This window comes from Hemitrygon akajei, chromosome 16 (genome assembly GCF_048418815.1).
Source record: "Hemitrygon akajei chromosome 16, sHemAka1.3, whole genome shotgun sequence".
Lineage (NCBI taxonomy): Eukaryota > Metazoa > Chordata > Chondrichthyes > Myliobatiformes > Dasyatidae > Hemitrygon > Hemitrygon akajei.
The window spans coordinates 92647895-92667778 of NC_133139.1; the positions used below are offsets into that span (position 1 = coordinate 92647895).

Genomic DNA, 19884 nt, shown 5'->3' on the forward strand with positions numbered 1-19884 from the left:
CTAATAAAATAAGGAGCAAGGCTAACAGCCACCATAACATGATATTAACACATTAAAAAAAAGTGAAATATCTCAGCAGATCAGCCAGAAACAGCTGACATTTCAAGTCAAGGCCCTTCATCAGGACTTACTTATTCCTTTCCGTAGATGCTGCCTGGCCTGCTGAGTTCATCCAGTATTTTGTGCGTATTACTCTGGATTTCCAGCATCTGCAGAATCTCTTGTGTAACATCCATATGTTGCACAGGAAGTCAGATGTTCTGCCGAGACCTGGTCAGTTCAATCCAAAATTGGCTTGTTCATAAAGGCTAGAGGGCGGTGGGGTAGGGAGTGACTCTGACTGGAGGTCTGGGCCTTGTGGTGTTCTGCAGAAATTACTGCTGTTGTTTATGGCACATATAAATGATTTGGACGATAACGCAGGTGGGCTGACTTGTAACCTTACAGTCGACACAGGAATTTGGACAAGTTCTGCAGAAATATCGTTGAAGGTGACAACATGATGCAAACCAGCTGGAAATTTGGGTGGAGAAAGAACAGAGGGAGTTTCGTCCATACAAGTGTGGGATGATGTCTCTTGTGAGGTCAAAAGTAGCAGATACAGCCCAGTCCACCACAGGAAAAGCCCTCCCCACCATTGAAAGGTGCACTTTGCATGTAGTTTTTCACTGATACAATTGTACTTCTTTGTTCTACTGTGAATGCCTGCAAGAAAACAAATATCAGAATTGATATTTACTTCGATCTTTGAACGCTAAGTGCAAGAAACAAGACTCTTTGGAGCAGTGATGTGCAGAGGGATCTTGGGGTGCATGTGGCTCCCTGATAGCAACGACACAAGCATTTAGGGTGGTAAAAAGGCATATGACATAGTTGTCTCCATCAGTTGGGGTGTTGAGAACAAAAACTGGGAAGTGATATTGGAGTCTATAAAACTTCTGGTTAGGCTGCATTTGGAGTATTGCATGCAGTTGTGATCTCCATATTACAGGAAAGATGTGGAGGTGCTGGACAGGGCAAAGATGTGTTCAGGCGATTTTGCCCCAGTTAGAAAGCAATAGCTCGAAGGAGAAGTTTGATCAAATTAGGACTGTTTTCTCTGGGGCATCAGAAGCTGTTGGGTGCATTGATAATACTTCATTCAGTTATGAGAGGCCCAGATAAGGTTGATTGTCAGAGTTCTATTTCCCCGGGGCAGGGGTGGAGGTACTAAGACCATTGATATAACACGTGTGAGGGAAGTTTAAAGATTTATGAGACCTTTTTTAAATACAGAAAGTGGAACAGGCTGCTGGAGAGGTAGTGAAAGCAGAGAAACAGCGATGTTTCAGAGACATTTAGACAGTTCCACGTGCAGGAAAATGGGATTAGTTTAATCCGGCATCATAATCAGCACAGGCATGGTGGGCCAATGGGTCGGTACCTGTACTCTACGTTTATGTGTAAAATCATCGCAGGCCTCGTGGCTTAAAAATGAATCTTGCCATAGTCCATTCAGATCACCTTACTCAAGGGACAGGTTGTAGTGTTGAATTAAATGTTGGAGACCAGCTGAGAAACTGTGGACAGGGGGAGAAGGGCAGAAGAAGAGGGGGGGAGGAGATGGAGAGAGGGGGGAGAGGAGGGAGAGAGTGGGGAGGGGGGATAGAGTGTGTGTGTTGCATAAGAGAGTGGGAGGATGTGTGAGAGCTGTGTAATGGTGTGAAGAGTATAAATGTGGGTATGTTGGGAGGCTGGTTTCAGGAGAGGAGGGAGTAAGAGAGGTTATGGGTGTGGGGGGGGGGAGATGGAGAGGGAAAGGAGAGAGAAGGGTTGAGAATCCTAAGGGAAAGGAATACAGGCATAGGCGTAGGCTGAGGCTAGTATTTTGAAGTGGAGGAGGTGAATATGAGCTGTTAAGGTCTCCAGTGAGTACGGGTTGGAATGTATGAGTTTCAGCTGGCAACGTTTGTGTTATGATCCTAACAATGAGAAAGTTTAGTTAGTTTCATCCCTGCACATTCCTTGGCTACTGAACGCTTCATACATGGAATCATTTCAAAATGGATCATATCACAATGTTATGCTGACCTTTTAACTTATTCCAAGATCTATCTAACCCATTCCTCTTACATAGTACATTTCTGTTCATCCATGTGCCTATCTAAGAGAGTCTGAAATGTCCCTGATGTATTAGCATCTATTACCTCCCCTAGAGGTATGTTGCATGAACCTACCACGCTCTCTGTGTGGTAACATATCTCGGACATCTCCCTTAACTTTCCTGTACTCACCTTAAATAGATGTCCACTGGGAAAAAGGTGCTGGTTGTCCACTCAATCTACATCTCTTAGGCACCTCTATCAAGCTGCCCTTAATCTTCCTTCACACTAAAGTGGAAAGCCCTTGATCACTCAACCAAAGCCTCATGACATGCTCTTTAATCCAGGTAGCATTCCAGTAAATTTCCCCTGCACCCTCTCTAAAGCTTCCACACCCTCAAAGTTCAAAGTAAATTCATCATCAAAGTACATCTATGTCACCTTATATAACCCTGAGATTCATTTTCTAGCAGGCATACTCAATAAATCCATAATAGAGTCAATGAAAGACCACTCCAAATGGATGTGCACCAAATGACAATTACAATAATAAATAAATAAGCAATAAGTATGAAGAACATGAGATGAAAAGTCCTTGAAAGTGAGACAATAGGTTGTGGGAACTTCCTATAATGATGTGACCAGATCAGAACCCAGAACTCCAAGTGCAGTCTAACCAGAACGTTACAGAGATGAAATGTTACATCAGGGCTCTTGACCTCAATTGCCTGAACAACGAAGGCCAACATACCACCTGACTTCTTAACCATCCTATCAATGTGTGCACAGTTTTGAGGGATCGATGAACATAGACCCCAATATCGCTCTGTCCCTCCATACCATATTACTGTTGGAGTCTGTAACATGCAGTTTGGAGTTCAATCAAATGATATAGCACTCTGCTGTCCCCAGAGAGGACCAGGGATGGACCTCAGGACCATCACTGACTCCGTTTCAAAGCATCAAGGAAGATTTAAGCATTGAGGTGAACACCGAGGAGGTCACTCTTCACGGAGGCCGATGCGTCGGTAGCCGGGCCAGCGCCGTTCACGAGGCTGCAGCGGCATGGCAGTTGCTTCTCACAGAAGGACTGAGTTCGATTCGACGGGAAGATATTTTCGCGATTCTAAGATTTATGTGTTATTGGACTTTATATTGCTGTCCTTCAGTTTTCAGCGTTTTCTTTCTTGTTGCCAGTTGGTGAGTTGGGGTTCCAGTGGGCGATATGTTAGTTTTTGTGCGAGGGAAGGGCTGGGGATTTCACGTTTGATGTTCTTGTTGGCTTTCCTGTGCGTGTAATCTGCATGAGAGAGGTGATTGGAGGTTTGATGTTATTGTCACTTTTTTTCAGAGGGAGGGGTTTGCTGTTCCAGCTGCCATTTCCGTGTGGATCTGTTTGTTTAAGTCTGGGGGGGGGGGGGGGAGGGAGGGTTCCTGCGGACACAGGAAAGAAACTGGGATGGTAGTTTGCCTCCCAGGTGCCAGGGTCCGGGATGTTTCGAATCGCATCCAAGATATCCTGCGGTGGGAGGGAGAACAGCCAGAGGTCGTGGTACATATTGGTACCAATGACATAGGCAGGAAAAGGGAAGAGGTCCTGAAAGAAGAGTACAGGGAGTTAGGAAGGAAGTTGAAAAGCAGGACCTCAAAGGTAGTAATCTCGGGATTACTGCCTGTGCCACACGACAGTGAGAATAGGAAGAGAATGAGGTGGAGGATAAATGCGTGGCTGAAGGATTGGAGTGGGGGGAGGGATTCAGATTTCTGGATCATTGGGACCTCTTTTGGGGCGGGTGTGACCTGTACAAAAAGGACGGGTTGCACTTGAATCCCAGGGGGACGATTGTCCTGGCAGGCAGGTTTGATAGAGCTGTTGGAGAGGGTTTAAACTAGTTTGGCGGGGGGGGTGGGAATCAGAATGTGAGTGCAGGGATTAAGGTAGAAGGACAAGGGCATGATGTTAAGAGTTCTGAGTTGATGAGGAAGGACAGACAGGGGACAGAACATAACTGTAGCCAGTTAAAGGGGTTGAAATGTGTCTATTTCAATGCTAGGAGTATTAGGAACAAGGAGGATGAACTTAGAGCATGGATTAGTACGTGGAACTACGATGTTGTGGCCATTACTGAAACTTGGTTGGAGGAAGGGCAGGTTTGGATGATGCAGGTCCTGGGGTTCAGGTGTTTTAAAAGGAATAGGATGGGAGGTAGAAAAGGGGGGGGGGAGTGGTATTGCTGGTCAGGGATAGTATCACGGCTATAGAAAGGGAGGACGCTGCAGAAGGAGTGTCCACAGAGTCAGTCTGGGTGGAAGTCAGAAATAGGAAGGGATCAATCACTGTGCTGGGAGTAGTCTATAGGCCCCCAAATAGTCCTCGGGACACTGAGGAACAGATAAGCAGGCAAATTTTAGAATGGTGCAGAAAATACAGGGTAGTAGTTATGGGTGATTTCATTGACTGGCACCTCCTGACTGTAAGGGGGATAGATGGGGGTGAATTTGTCAGGTGTGTTCAAGAAGGATTCCTGACACAGTATGTGGACCAGCCAACGAGAGGAGAGGACATACTGGATCTAGTTCTGGGTAATGAACCCGGTCAGGTGACAGACCTCTTGGTGGGGGAGCATTTTGGTGAGAGTGACCACAACTCCCTTAGCTTCAGCATAGCTATGGAAAAGGATAAAAACAGATGAAATGGTAAAGTGCTTAACTGGGGAAGGGCTAACTTTGAAGGGATGAGGCAGGAACTAGCGAGAGTTGGAGCAGGTGAGCTATATGGCTTGCTCTGCACCACATGGAACCCAGTGTGGTCATGTAGAAACAAATGCAGAAGCTGGCTTTTATGCGCAATTGGACTCCTGAGTAAAAAAAAATGGGCCCAGCTCATGGACACAATCACAAGGGAGGCAAGCCACAGTCTGTGCTTCCTTAGAGGCTGAGGAAGTTTGGCATGTCAGCAAACATGCTAACAAACTTGCACAGGTGTACTGTTGAAAGTGCCCCGATTGATTACATCGTGGTCTGGTGCAGCAGTTCAAATATAAGAAGCTGCAGAGAGTAGCGGACTCAGCACAAAACATCACAGGCATGTATCTCACCTCGTTCGGTAGTATCTACAGGAGGTGCTGCCTCAAGAAGGGAGCATCTATCATCAAAGATCCCTGCCACCCAGGCTGTGCCATCATCTTGTATCTTCCATTGGGTAGGAGGTACAGAAGCCTGAAGTTAACAGCACCAGATTCAAAAGCAGTTTCCCTTCAACTATCTGGCTCTTGACCCAAGTGACACAAGACTAATCACAGCCTTAGTATAGCAGCACTACAACCACTGTCCACGCCGCTGGACACTCTTTGCTCTAATTGTACACACAAAATGCTGGTGGAACACAGCAGGCTAGGCAGCATCTATAAGGAGAAGCGAAGCACTGTCGACGTTTTGGGCCAAGACCCTTCATCAGGACTTTGTTGACAGTGCTTCTCCTTATAGATGCTGCCTGGCCTGCTGTGTTCCACCAGCATTTTGTGTGTGTTGTTTGAATTTCCAACATCTGCAGATCTCTTCGTGTTCACTCTAATTGTGTTCCTTGTAAAAATTGCTCACAATTGTCATTAATTTATGTTGTTCTTATCACTGTTGTTTATCTGCTATTGGGTCCCTGTGAGGCTGTAAGCACCAGTGCATCCACACACTTGTAAACTTGACCCGTCACCACAAGGCAAAGGGCTGCATACATTGGACTGAAGCACAAGCAAGTAAGTTTTCACCACGTAGAGCATGACTGGGGTCAAGTACACGGTGTAAGTATGAGTTACAATGGATGGAGTATCAGCCTACCTTGTCCCCATCATCTCCGGGAAGGCCTTGGGAGCCAGGGGGCCCTGGCAAACCCAAGGAACCCTGGACACCGTCCTGACCAGCAGGGCCCATAAGGCCCTTGTCACCCTGGAAGAGAGAAGATGGCCAGCAGATAAGAGTTTGAGTTAAAACACAAAATACAACATAAACCATTGCTTGGTCATCAGTTAACTTTTCTCTACATCATGACTGAATATCAGCTGTGAGTCGGGGAGAAGATGACACCTTGGTCAAAAGCCCAACTCCAGAGACTTAAGCAACAATTCCCGTCTGCCACTCTACTACCGAGGGAATGCTGCAGTGCTGACTTTGAGAAGGTGCTTTAAACCCGGACGTTATCAGTGAGAGATTAAATAGTCTGTTGCACTATGAGTGCTATTCCCAATTCTATTTTTCTCTCTCACACATTATGGTGCAGCTGGTAGACAGCTCCAGCGACCCTAGTTCAACTCCTAACCCAGGTGCTCTCTGTGCATGGAGTTTGTAGCCACTTCCTATGACCACGTGGATTTCCTCCAGGAGATCTGGTTTCCTCCCATATCCCAAAGATGTGTGGATTGAATAGCTAGTTGCCTGTTGTGAATTTCTCCAGTGTGTGGGGGAGTGCTGGAGTTTGAAGGGCATTGACAGGAATGTGCAGAGAATAAAATGGGATTAGAAACACACAAGATTCGACAGATACTGGAAATCCAGAGCAACACACACAAAATGCTGGAGGAATTCAGCAGATCAGGCAACATATATGGAAAAGAGTGCAGTCGACATTTTGGGCAAAGACCCTTCAACAGGACTGGAGAAAAAAAAGTTGAAGAGTAGATTTAAAAGGTGGGTGGGGGGGGGGGGGGGAGAGAAACACAAGGTGATTGGTGAAACCTGGAGGGGGAGGGATGAAGTAAAAAGCTGGGAAGCTGATTGGTGAAAGAGGTACAGAGCCAGAGAAGGGGGAGTCTGATAGAAGAGGAAAGCAGAACTCAGAAGGTCAGGCAACATCAGGAGATCCAGAGCAACATAAGAAATAGAAATATGAAAAATAGGAGCAGAAGTCGGCCAACTGGCCTGTCGACCCTGCTCTGCCATTCGATAAGATCATGGCCGATCTGGCCATTGGCTCATCTCCACCTACCTGCCTTTTCCCCCTAACCTTTAATTCCCTACTGTGTACAAATCGACCCAAACTTGTCTTAAATATATTCACTGAGGTGGTCTCCACTGCTTCATTGGGCAGAGAATTCCACAGATTCACCACTCTCTGGGAAAAGCAGTTCCTCCTCATCTCCAAAGATGTGTGGATTGAATAGCTCGTTGCCTGTTGTGAATTTCTTCAGTGTGTAGGGGAGTCCTGTAGCTTGAAGGGCATTGACAAACCCAAATCCTGAGGCTATGTCCCCTAGTTCTAGTCTCACCTACCAGTGGAAACAACTTTCCTGCTTCTATCTTATCTAACCCTTTCATAATTTTATATATTTCCATAAGATCTCCTCTCATTCTTCTGAATTCCAGCAAATACAGTCCCAGGCGACTCAATCTCTCCTCATAGTCTAACCCCCTCATCTCTGGAATCAACCTGGTGAACCTCCTCTGCACTGCCTCCAAAGCCAGTAATCCTTCCTCAAGTCAAGAGACCAGAACTGCACACAGTACTCCAGGTGCGACCTCACCAGTACCCTGTACAGTTGCAGTATAACCTCCCTGCTCTTAAACTCAATCCCTCCAGCTGCAGACCAACATTCCACCTGTAAACCAACCTTTTGTGATTCATGCACAGGCACTCCCAAGTCCCTCTGTATAGCAGCATGCTGCAAATTTTTTACCATTTAAATAATAATCTGATCTTCCATTTTCCTTGTAAAGTGGATTTCCTCGCATTTACCTACATTGTACTCCATCGACCCAGACCCTTGCCCACTCACTTAACCTACCTATATTTCTCTGCAAACTTAGATACACTACACTCAGTCCCCTCATACAGATGATTAATGTATATCGTGAACAGTTGCAGGCCCAGCACTGGCCCCTGCGCCACACCGCTCACCACTACTTGTCAACCAGGCAATCAGCAACACACAAAATGCTGAGGGAACTCAGCAGGTCAGACAGCATCTGTGGAAATGAATAAACAGTCGACATTTCAGGCCAAGAGCCTTCTTCAGGACAGAGATGGAAGGGTGAGGACACGGGAATAACAGAATGGGGAGAGGGGAAAGAGGCCAGCTGGAAGGTGATAGGTGAAGTCAGGTAGGTGGGAAAGGTAAAGGGCTGGAGAAGAAGGAATATGATAGGATAGGAGAGGAGAAAGACAAGGAGGGTGGGATTGGTGTAAATGGATGACTTGTGGCGGCCTGCACACACGGGACTCAAACCGCCATCGGGAGCAGCGGGCAGACACGTGGTAGCGTGTTTGGAACTATCCGCGCGGGCAGACCTTCCAGGGACAGTCTGACACCACGTCCGCCCCGCGAGTCGCAGGGGCCCTTGGGAGGGGAGATTTAAGCGTGTGATTTTGAATCAGTAAAGGCATTCTGAGTTCAGCTATTGCGCACGTCTACAATGGTGACCCCAACGTTCCAGACGGCATCTGGAACCAGCGACTCAGCGACCAGCCATGAGTTCGAGCAACTCGCACAGCGCGGTCTCTCTGAAGCTCCCAACTTTCTGGGCCACTCAGCCCCACATTTGGTTCAAGCAGGCTGAGGCCCAGTTCAATATCAGAGACATTACAGCCGACACCACACGGTACTACTACGTGGTCAGCACACTCGACCAGGAGATGGCAGGCCAGATCACCGACTTCCTACGCCAGCCACCAATGAAGGACAGGTACACTAAGCTTAAGGCACTCCTGATCCGTACCTTCGGACTCTCCCGCCGTGAACGGGCCGTGCGGCTCCTACACATGGACAGCCTGGGCGACCGCACGCCATCCGAGCTCATGAATGAAATGCTGGCGCTCATGGATGGCCATAAGCCGTGCCTTTTATTTGAACAGTTGTTCCTCGAGTAAATGCCACAGGACATTCGCCTCCTCCTCGCGAGTGAGGATTTCAGCGACTCACACAGGGTCGTGGCTAAAGCAGACGTCCTTTGGCAGAGCAAGCAACGTGGAGCAGCCTCCATTGGCCTAGCCACGATCATGCGCCCCAAAGCCCAGTCCCCGCAACCGAAGCCATCGAGACCCACGGGGGAAAAAGACGAAAGTTCAGAACAATGGTGTTTCTATCACCAAAGATGGGGCTCAGGCGCGCGCTGCTGCTGTCCACCATTTGCGTTTCCAGGAAACGCCGGAGCCAGCCATCACTAATGGCTACGACGGCTGGCCACCGAGACAGCCTCCTGTACCTCTGGGACTAACACTCCAGGTGGCGCTTCCTGGTAGACACCGGGGCCAAAGTCAGCGTACTCTCCCCTTCGAACATGGACACTCGTAACGCGGTCCCAGGCCCCGACCTCACCGCTGCAAATGGCATCAGTATTCAGACATACGGCCTGCGAACTATCTCACTGCATTTCGGGTCCAGCCGTTTCACTTGAACATTCATGTTGGCAGCGGTGTCACAGCCACTACTAGAGGCAGATTTCCTAAGATTTTTCCATCTGATTTCTTGCAAATCCCACCAACAAAGCATGGATTGAGGCAAGAAACAAGAATTACGACTTACCTGGGCTCCCTTCTCTCCAATAGGGCCTGGGGGTCCCAGACCACCAGGTCGACCAGGAAGCCCTATGGCACCAACTGGACCACTGAGACCACGTTCTCCGGTGGATCCCTACAGAAAGACCAACAGATGATTAAGTCAGCCAGTGTACCAGGCTAGAATGGCTTTGGGCTCAACCCTAATTGTACCAATCATCGTGAAAACACAAACTTTGCTCTAAATGCTGTCACCTTATAAGGCAGTGGAGGCATTGGTCAAACAGCACTTGAAGTATTGTGAGCAGTTTTGGGCTTCTTATCTAGGAAAAGATGTGCTGGTCGTTGGAGAGGGTAGAGGAGACTCATGAGAATGACCGTGGGAATGAAAGTTAGCGTATGAGGAGCATTTGATGGCTTGGGGCTTGTTCTTGATGGAGTTTAGAAGAATGAGGAGGGGATCTCTTTGAATCCTACTGAATATTGAAAGGCTTGGATGGAATGGGGACAGAGAGAATGTTTCCAGTATTGGGAGAGTCTAACTCCAGAAGCCACAGCCTTAGAATATGTCTCTTTAGACATCTCATGGTCTAATATGATGCAAATACACAGGATGACTGCTAGTGATCTGGCAAACTCTGCAATTTTTAGGAATTGCATGTGGAGGGTGAATGGAGCAATCACTTTGTAAGATCATACAGTTCAGAATAAAGGGGTATTTAAAATCTCTGATAGGTACACGGGTAAGGCTAGATTGGAGGAAATGGTGAGATTGACCTTGAAGTAGGTTAAAAGGTTGTCACAATGCTGTACACCAAATGGCTTGTACTGTGTTGTAATGCACTATGTTTTATTCTGTTTTGTTTCAAAATCCACACAAAACTACACATCAGTTCATCCCTCCCTTCCACAGAATACAAGGCAAGCTCACATCAGTGTTTGCAAAGCAGTTCTGGGAAATGCTATTAATTGGATTTCCCAAAGCCAATCCTCCCTTTCTAAGGAGCATGTTTACAGAAAAGCACCACTACTCCCAACAGCCTTGGAAGCTTTGCCAAGATGTCAGGATACAGAGGGCTGGTGCTGGTGCTGCTCTGAATGTGAAGATTGAAAAAGAGTGTCATATCAAGACGTTGTTTAATGCCATGTCTGACTCACCATCGGACCAGGAGGACCAGGAGGACCCTCTCCTCCTTTCAATCCAGGTGCGCCCTGCAGAAAGAAAGAGGACTTGATTATGGTGAAGACATTCAGGGGCACTTTCTGATAAAAGTACAGCCAGAAAACAAATGTTCATACCCTAATTACCCTCTGTCCAATCTGTTTATATCCCTGACACTAGTGTCATGAAGAAGACATCTATTCCCAGTTTCACTGTGGGAGAAGGTTACCAAGTGGACAGAGAGAAGGGTTCAAAGATGCATTCCAAACTTCCTTGGAAGAATGCCATGTCCTCACTAGTTTGCAGGCCCATGACCACAGGAAGCAGGGATGTAAAATTCCCTGAAGATCAGTACTCAGGGAATTTTGTAATCATCCTGTTGCTCCATGGCGCCACGAAGTCTGACTATTGTTACCCCATCCCTAAAGGGGATAGGGATATCACTAAGGGTAAAGTTAATGCTAACTAGTTCATTATTACAGATTCATCACATTATTTTAATTTTTCATCTATGGTTTTGTAATTTGTATGACTTTCTGGATCAGGGAACCAAGGCAGTATTCATTGCACCGCCGAAGAAACCAGGTGCAACAGAGTGTGGACAACACAGAACACTGAGCCACCTCAATTAGAATCTACTTAGAATCATCAAGCTCAGAATAAGGATCAAAATTAAACCAGAGATCAGTGAAGAACAGTGTGACTTTGTCGAAGGCAAGGGAACATCAAATGCAACTTGTATTCTCAGGAATATTATCAAAAGGTCAATAGAAGTACAACGAGACCTATACTTCTGTTTCATTGACTACACAAAATCCTTTGACACAGTGAAACACCAAGTCATCATGAAAATGCTTAAAGATATTAATATCGACGGAAAAGATCTAAGAATAATCAGGAATCTCTACTGGCAGCAAAGTGCAGCCATATGGATAGAGAACGAGATTGGTGAATATCAGCCAGTAAAGCAAGGAGTCAGACAGGGTTGTGTTCTATCACCAGACCTGTTCTCCCTGTACAGTGAAAACATCACAAGAAACATACAAGACCTACCTGGAATAAGTATAGGAGGATACAATGTCAACAACCTCCGCTATGCGGATGATTCAGTACTGACAGCAAACAGTGAAGTAAGTTTACAGAAGCTAGTATCTACCATCAACACAGAGAGTGAAAGACTTGGCCTAACCTTAAACAAAAAGAAAACAGAAGTAGTGGTAATATGAAAGAAACCTGATATCCCAAACTGTAGGATCATATTGGGAAATGAAATCCTGAAACAAGTTCACAACTTCAAGTACCTTGGATCATGGGTAACATCTGATGGCAAATGTGAAACAGACATAAAAGCAAGAATAGCAACGGCAAGAACAGCATTTACAGAAATGAGAAACATCCTAACGAACAAGAAAATAGCAATTGACATCCACCTTGGAACTCTCAGGTGCTACATTCTTCCTATATTAATGTATGGCTGCGAGTCATGGACCATCACGAATGCAAAGGAAAAAATAATCAATGCAGCAGAGAATAAAAACACAAAATGCTGGCAGAACTCAGCAGGCCAGACAGCATCTATGGGAGGAGGTAGTGATGACGTTTCGGGCCAAAACCCTTCATCAGGGGTGAAGTAACATGGGATGGTCGAGGGGGGATAAGAAGTGGGGGGGGGGGGTGGGATGAAGTAGAGAGCTGGGAAGTGATAGGCTGGAGGGAAATGGGCTGGGGGGAAGGTGGAGAATTATGGGAAATAAAAGAGAAAGAAAGGTAGGGCTGGGGGAGATTATAGTGAGGGGGGGAAAAGAGAGAGAAAGAGAACCAGACTAAAATTATAGATAGGGATGGGGGTAAGGGGGGGGCAGGGGAATCAATGGAGGTCTGTGAGTTGAACGTTCATGCCGGCAGGTAGGAGGCTACCCAGGCGGGAGATAAGGTGTTGCTCCATCGACCTGCGTGTGGCCCCATCTTGACGGTAGAGGAGGCCATGGACAGACATATCAGAGTGGGAATGTCTGTGGAATTGAAGTGTGTGGCCACAGGGAGATCCCGCCACTGCTGGAGGACCGAGTGCCGGTGTTCGGCGAAACGGTCTCCCAATCTGCGGCGGGTCTCCCCGATGTATAAATGGCCACATCGGGAGCACCGGATACAGTATATCACCCCAGTTGACTCGCAGGTGAAGTGGTGCCTCACCTGAAAGGACTGTCTGGGGCCTAGGATGGTGGTGAGGGAAGAAGTGTGGGGGCAGGTGTAGCACTTCTACCGTTTGCAGGGATAAGTGCCTGGAGGGAGGTCGGTGGGGAGGGATGGGGGGGGATGAATGGACAAGGGAGTCGTGTAGGGAGTGATCCCTGCGGAAAGCCAAGAGTGCGGGGGGGGGGGGGGGGAGGATGTGTCTGGTGGTGGGATCCCGTAGGAGGTGGCGGAAGATACGGAGGATTATACGTTGGATCTGTAGGCTGGTAGGGTGATAGGGTGGTGGGCTGGTGGGGGGATGGGGTGAGGGCAGAGGTGCGTGAAATACAGGAGATGCGATGGAGGGCAGAGTTGATAGTGGACGAAGGGAAGCCTCTTTCTTTAAAGAAGGAAGACATCTCCTTTGCCCTAGAATGAAAGGCTTCATCCTGAGAGCAGAAGAGAGACATTCGAACATTTAGTTACAACTGGAAAGCTGGAAGGAAAAAGAAGCAGAGGCCGACAGAGAATGAAAGTGATAGATGGACTAACATCACGGTTAGAAACAGGGGAGGCAACAACTACAATTCGGAGGGTCAGGGACCGTGATGGATGGAGAGACATGATCACTCACGCCAAACGGCAAGGCACCTGAACATGGAACCAAGTTGAATGACCTAGCAATTTACAGAAAATCACCATGTTCCCGATGACCCTCAACAATTTTTATCAATGCACCATTGAAAGCATTCTACCACTGCTTGGTATGGTAAACTGCTCTGCCCGAGAGTGCAAGAAACTGCAGAGTTGTGAACACAGGTTAGTCTATCAGGAAAACCAGCCTGCCTTCCAGTGACTCTGCCAACACTCCCGCTGCCTCAGGGAAGGCAGAGAAATTAATCAAGGACCCTTCCCAGCCCAGTCAATCTCTCTTCTTCCCCCTCGTCGAAGAGACAAAACCACACAACTTCAGACACAAAGACAGAATCCTGTTTACTGCGACTGACATATGGTGTTGAATTTGTCATTTTCCAGCAGAGTAGTATTGTGCAATACATAGAAAATTACTCTCAGTTACAACAAGAAATCTAAATAAATAATTAGGTAGTGCAAAAAGAGATCAAAATAGTGATGCAGTGTTCATGCTTCATGGACCGATCAGAAACCTGATGACAGAGGAGAATGCTGAGTGTGGGTCTTCAGGCTCCGTAGTAACAGGAAGAAGACGCATGCCCTGGACGTGAGGGACCTTGATGAAGGATGACACTTTCTTGAGGCATCACCTCTTAAGGACGCTCTCAATGGTGGGCAGACTAGAGCAAGGACAGCTTCTAACTCACTCTAATAAGGGTCCTGAATGGACCCCTTGTAGGAAAAAGATGAACTCTTGATTTTTTAAACTTCCCTATCTTAGCCTTCGCTCTTGTTTGTCTACCTGTATTTCACTTTCCCTGTAACTATAACACTACATTCTGCATCCCATCATTGCTTTTCCCTATGGACTACCTGTGTTTGGAATAGCCTGCTTGGACGGCGTACTAACAAAGCTGCACCGTACCTCAGTACATGTGACATTAATTAACCCATCACCAATAAGCCAAGCACACTGACTGGCATCAACTAATATCTTCCCGAGGTTTAGGAACCAGTGGAGCTGAGTCTCTCAACTTTTGTCACCCTTTCCAAGCCTAAGGCTACTCACCAGTTCTCCTGGTAAGCCCCTGGGTCCCTCAAATCCCCGTAAGCCTGTTGGACCAGGTTTTCCGGGAGGACCGATTGGACCTGGGTCTCCCTAAAATGAGAAAAAAAGGCACAGAATTTTCCAGATGAAAGCAATGTTCAGAGTAATATTCATTCCTTATATCACCAAAAGTAGGCTCAACAAGCCAGATGGAAAACGTTGTGACATCAGTATTTCAACAATGTTCTGTGGCTGAGGAAACCAGAGAACAATGCTCCATTATTATTTCTCTTTAACTGAGCAAGGTTTGGGAGGTGGGAGGAGGGATTGTGGGAGGCTATAATCAACGGGGTAGCAGACACCATTCCCGAGTTAGGCTTTCCCTACATTCAGCCAAAACAAGTCACCAAGTGCGGGCCTGATCTAACTTCTGTTGACAGTGCCACTTCTAAAGATATTCAGTATAGCTTGCAGGAGGTGCACTGGATAACACTGGAATAAGCAGGAACTCCTCACCACTGAAGCAGAGATCAGGAACTCATGGGGAATGGAAGGGGAGTTAGCTTTGCCTTGAAGACTCCACAGAAATTGTGGGCTTTGTCTCCTAGGCAATCGCTGCATCAGCAGTTAAGCACTGAGTTGCTCACAGGGTAAAATCAAAAGTAAACTCCATGGACCACCAGGTGGGGCCAAATGTTCTTTGAAAAGAAGCCTGAGCCACAAAGGGAAATAACAGGTGTGAGCAGGGGCCCCAAGTGTCCATGGGCCTTGTACACCTACCTTTGTGCCTTCCTTCCCAGCAGTTCCCGGAATGCCTTGTTCTCCTGGGGGACCAGGAGCCCCTGGATGTCCACGTTCACCAACTGGCCCACTGTCACCTGAGGAACCCTGACAGAGAGAAGTGGGGGGGGGGGGGAAGTCATTTCATCCTGTTTGGTTTCCTAGGTTCATTAACAGATTGGTTGCTAACCCTGTATTGTACCCTCACAACATCAAAGAGGTTCTGGGAATCACCTGAATCACCGAGGCTATGGATCAGGTGTTCGTGAATGTAGACAGATAAAGTGATAGTCATATAGCACGGAAAATAGTCATTCTACCCATCATGTCTAAGGTAACTTTTTACCCATCTACACTAACCCCCTTTTCCCACATTGGGACTGTATCTACACTAACCCCCATCTACACTAACCCCCTTTTCCCACATTGGGACTGTATCTACACTAACCCCCATCTACACTAACCCCCTTTTCCCACATTGGGACTGTATCTACACTAACCCCCTTTTCCCACATTGGGACTGTATCTACACTAACCCCCTTTTCCCACATTGGGACTGTATCTACACTAACCCCCTTTTCCCACATTGGGACTGTATCTACACTAACCCCCTTTTCCCACATTGGGTCTGTATCCCTCCATGTCTTGGCTTCTTAATTGATAGATGAAATTCCTCTTAAACGTAGTAATTGAATCTGATACTTGGTGATCTGCATGGACAGAGTGGCTGGAGGGCTGGCCTCTGTGTTGTATGACCTTATGACTCTATGAAATTAGATGCATCTACTTAACAAGGAAGAAGACCTCTCAAGCAAAATTCTGCAGAGCACTAACTAGCCATTTGCTCCATGCTGGTTTTGACATTCAGCAATTGCTTCTTCCTATGCAGGTTCACTTCTATCTAAGCCTTCCCCTGTGGCTTTTCGCTCGCACACATTTCCCTTAATCCATCTTTGCTGCTCCTTCACCTTCTCCTGTAGGATAGAGATGCATATTCCCACCTCTCCATGTATAAAATATTGGCTTCTGAACTTCTAACTGTGACCACCTCACAGTGATTACTTCTGTACTCCTTCAAAAGGAGCAAAGTCTCCTGATCTCAAACCTTTGGGCAGAGTCGAACATTGATCGACTTCCAAATTCAGAAACAGACAATCTCCATTTGAAATGGTGGAACCATAAGACAAAGGAGCAGAATTAGGCTATTTGTCGACCAGTGGAGTCTGCTCCACTAGTTATCACGGCTGATCTACTTTCTCTCTCAACCACATTCTTCTGCCAGCACCCTTATTAGTCAAGAACCTATCAACATCCACTTGCCAATGACTTGCCCACCATAGCCATCTATGGCAATGAATTCCAACAGGTTCACCACTCTCTGGCTGAAGAAATTCCTCCTCATTTTTGCTCTAAAGAGAAGTCCTTCTAAACTGAGTCTTTGCCCTCTGGTCCTAGACTCTTCCACTATTGGAAACACTCACTCCGTGTCCGGGAATCTTCCTGAGAACTTTTATTTGAGATTTTGAGAAGGATCTAAACAGTTCTGAAAGTAAAGCAGAGGCCAAGGAGAGTATAAATCACCTTTGAAAAAAAAATGCTTATAGAGTCATACAGTCATAGGACATGGAAACAGACCCTTTGGCCCACCTCATGCATTCTCAATCAAGGTACCCTTCCATGTTAGTCCCATTTGGTGAAATGTTTCCATATCCCATTATTGTATATGCCTCAACCACTGCCTCTGCACCTCATATACAGACTGCCTTTTGATGAAAATGTTGTCCCTTGTGTCCCTATTAAATCTTCTACCTCTTACTTTACACTTATTCTTGGTTTTGGTTCTCTTCCTCTGAGAAAAAGACAACATTCACCCTATCTAATCTCCTCATGGCTTATATACCTCTATAAGGTCACCCTTCAATCTCTTACATTCTAATGAACAAGGTCCAAGTCTGCCCAAACTTTCACTATAACTCAGACCTGCAAGTACTGGCAACATTCTTGCAAATCTTCTTTGCACTCTTTCCAACTTAATAATGTCTTTCCTATCACACGGTGACTAAAACTGAACACAGTACTCCAGCCTCTTACTATCTATCTTTCCTTTCGGTTATCCTGACGAAGGGTCTCGGCCCGAAACATCGACAGTGCTTCTCCTTATAGATGCTGCCTGGCCTGCTGTGTTCTACCAGCATTTTGTGTGTGTTGTTTGAATTTCCAGCATCTGCAGATTTCCTCGTGTTTGCACAGTACTCCAGGTGTGGCCGCAAGAACCGACACCACCCAGGCCGAGCTCTCTTCTCACTCCAAAAGGATGTGCAGGAGCCTTAGGTTCCACACTACCAGGTTCAGGAACAATTATTAACATTGAACCATCAGACTCCTGAACAAGAGGGGATAGCTTCATTCATTTCAACACTGAATTTATTCCACAACCTATGGATTCACTTTCAAGAACTCTACAACTCATGGTGCTAGTATTATTTCTTTATTTATTTGCATCATTTGTCTTTTTTTACACATTTGTTGTCAGCCTTCGTGTGTAGTTTTTCATTGAGTCTATTGTATTTCTTTGTCTATATTTGACAACAAATTTACTTTGAATTGTTTGAATATACTTATTTCTTTGACTGAAGATTATCATTGTGCCAAATGTCATCTTCAATACCTTATCTACCTGTGACTCTACTTTTGGTGACCTTATGCTGTTAAACTATTTCTTAAAGTTGACAGTACGTTTGTCACTGAAGATTGGCTTGCCTTATTTGGTTGTTGCTATTCTGTCATACCTCTAGATGGCGACTCAGTAGGGGTTTCCCAGTGCTAAGTGACTAGTCACACAGCCTCACCCACAGAGGCACATATCTACCACTAGATGGAGCCCTATATCCCTATTCCATTATCAGCAGCAGTGGTAACCCACTTCCAGGGAAATAAACCACATCTGGGATTTATAAACCACAAGAGATCCCTGGGACGATTTAGAATTATCACCATCATCAGCCCATTCAACCCATCAGATCTGCTCTTTGCCATTCCATTAGAACAGTCAACTCAAATCCTCAGACCAGACTCTGACATCCAGCTCAACACACAAAGCACTGGAGAATCTCAGCAGTTCTGTGGAGGGATATGGAGAGTCAACATTTTGTATCAAGACCGTTCGTCTGGGCTACCCACTCCCAATGAAGGGTCTGAACCTCAGACATCCATTCTCCACCTCCCTCCACAGACGCTGCCTGACCCAGTGAGTTCCTCTCCTGTTTTATGTGTGTGTCACCAGTTTCTATTTGAGCATTTTATGCATCCTGAGACAAAAGAGGTACTGAAGTTACCACAGGCCCTACACATCAAACCCAACCATTGCTCAGGATTATATGACCCAGTTCACAAGGAGTTAAATGCGTGAGCAGGCTTACCTGGGGTCCAACTACGCCGGGGGGACCAGGCGGTCCGTTCTTGCCTTGGAAACCCTGCAGAGAAGACAATAAAAGGGGCGAGGAAGTTAAGAGCTTCAGCAAGCCTGCGCTCAACAGGTCAGAAAACTGAAAAATAAAGGTTTCTCCTTTCTTCAGGAGTTGATCGAAGGCAGCAAATGGCAGCACACGCATTTCCTCGGAGCCGCCTTTGTAACTTCAGAAAATTCCTTTATTAACAGTGGCTTACTTTAATGTTTTGAACTTACGTCACTGTTGTAGGAAAGGTCCCCATTTAGCAATATCCAGTAATTGGTATTGAATTAGACAAGTGAGAAGTGTTGCATTGTTAAGTCACAGCAGTAAATGGCTGGGCCCTGGATTGTTGGAGATCAGAGAGACCTAAGGCTAGAAGTACATAGCTCCCTGAAAGAGACAACACAGTAGACTGGGTGCATTTGTCATGGCAAATGACAAATGTTGGCCTGCATTTGTCATGGCATTGAAGCACTGTTAGGTGAGGCATACTACAAATAGTACAAGGTGTGAGGGAGACTACACTGGAGTACTGTGTGCAGTTGGGGGTGGGGGAGAGTTACACAGTTACAAGATGGATGTCATTAAGTTGAAAGAAGTGCAGAAAAGATTCACAAGATTGGTACCAGAACTGGAAGGGAAGAATTATAAGGAGAGTCTGGATAAGCTGGGACTGTTTTCCCTGGAGAGAGACTGAGACTGAGGTTTATACAGGTATTTGAGTATTTATGTTGAGTATTTGTATACAGGTTTATAGAGGAACTATGCTTGTTTTTTCTATCCATGTACTCAAATGTGTTTTAACTATTGTAATTATACCACCACTTCCCTATACCCTATACCTTCTGCATGAAAAAGATACCCCAGGCTCTGAGAAGGGAAATATTTTTCGAACAGAAAACCAAATGGTTGAAAGGCCTAGACTGAGTGGGCATGGGGAGGATGTTTCCTATGGTGGGGGAGTCCAGGACCAGAGGGCAGTCTCATAGAACATAGAATAGTACAGCACATTACAGGCCCTTCAGCCCACAATGTTGTGCCGACCCTCAAACCCTGCCTCCCATATAACC

The 19884-nt window shown here is 46.3% G+C and overlaps 1 protein-coding gene across 2 annotated transcripts in view; it reads right to left on the bottom strand.

The window, feature by feature from the left end:
- Positions 1 to 19884, bottom strand: part of LOC140740297 (uncharacterized) — a 406935-nt gene that overhangs the window by 121954 nt on the left and 265097 nt on the right. For both annotated transcript variants that reach the window (XM_073069447.1, XM_073069446.1), the window contains 6 exons: positions 18782 to 18835; positions 15363 to 15470; positions 14604 to 14693; positions 10723 to 10776; positions 9593 to 9700; positions 5916 to 6023 (listed from right to left, as the gene is read on the bottom strand). In XM_073069447.1, coding sequence (XP_072925548.1) covers positions 5916 to 6023; positions 9593 to 9700; positions 10723 to 10776; positions 14604 to 14693; positions 15363 to 15470; positions 18782 to 18835 — 522 coding nt within the window. The remainder of the gene's footprint in view (positions 1 to 5915; positions 6024 to 9592; positions 9701 to 10722; positions 10777 to 14603; positions 14694 to 15362; positions 15471 to 18781; positions 18836 to 19884) is intronic.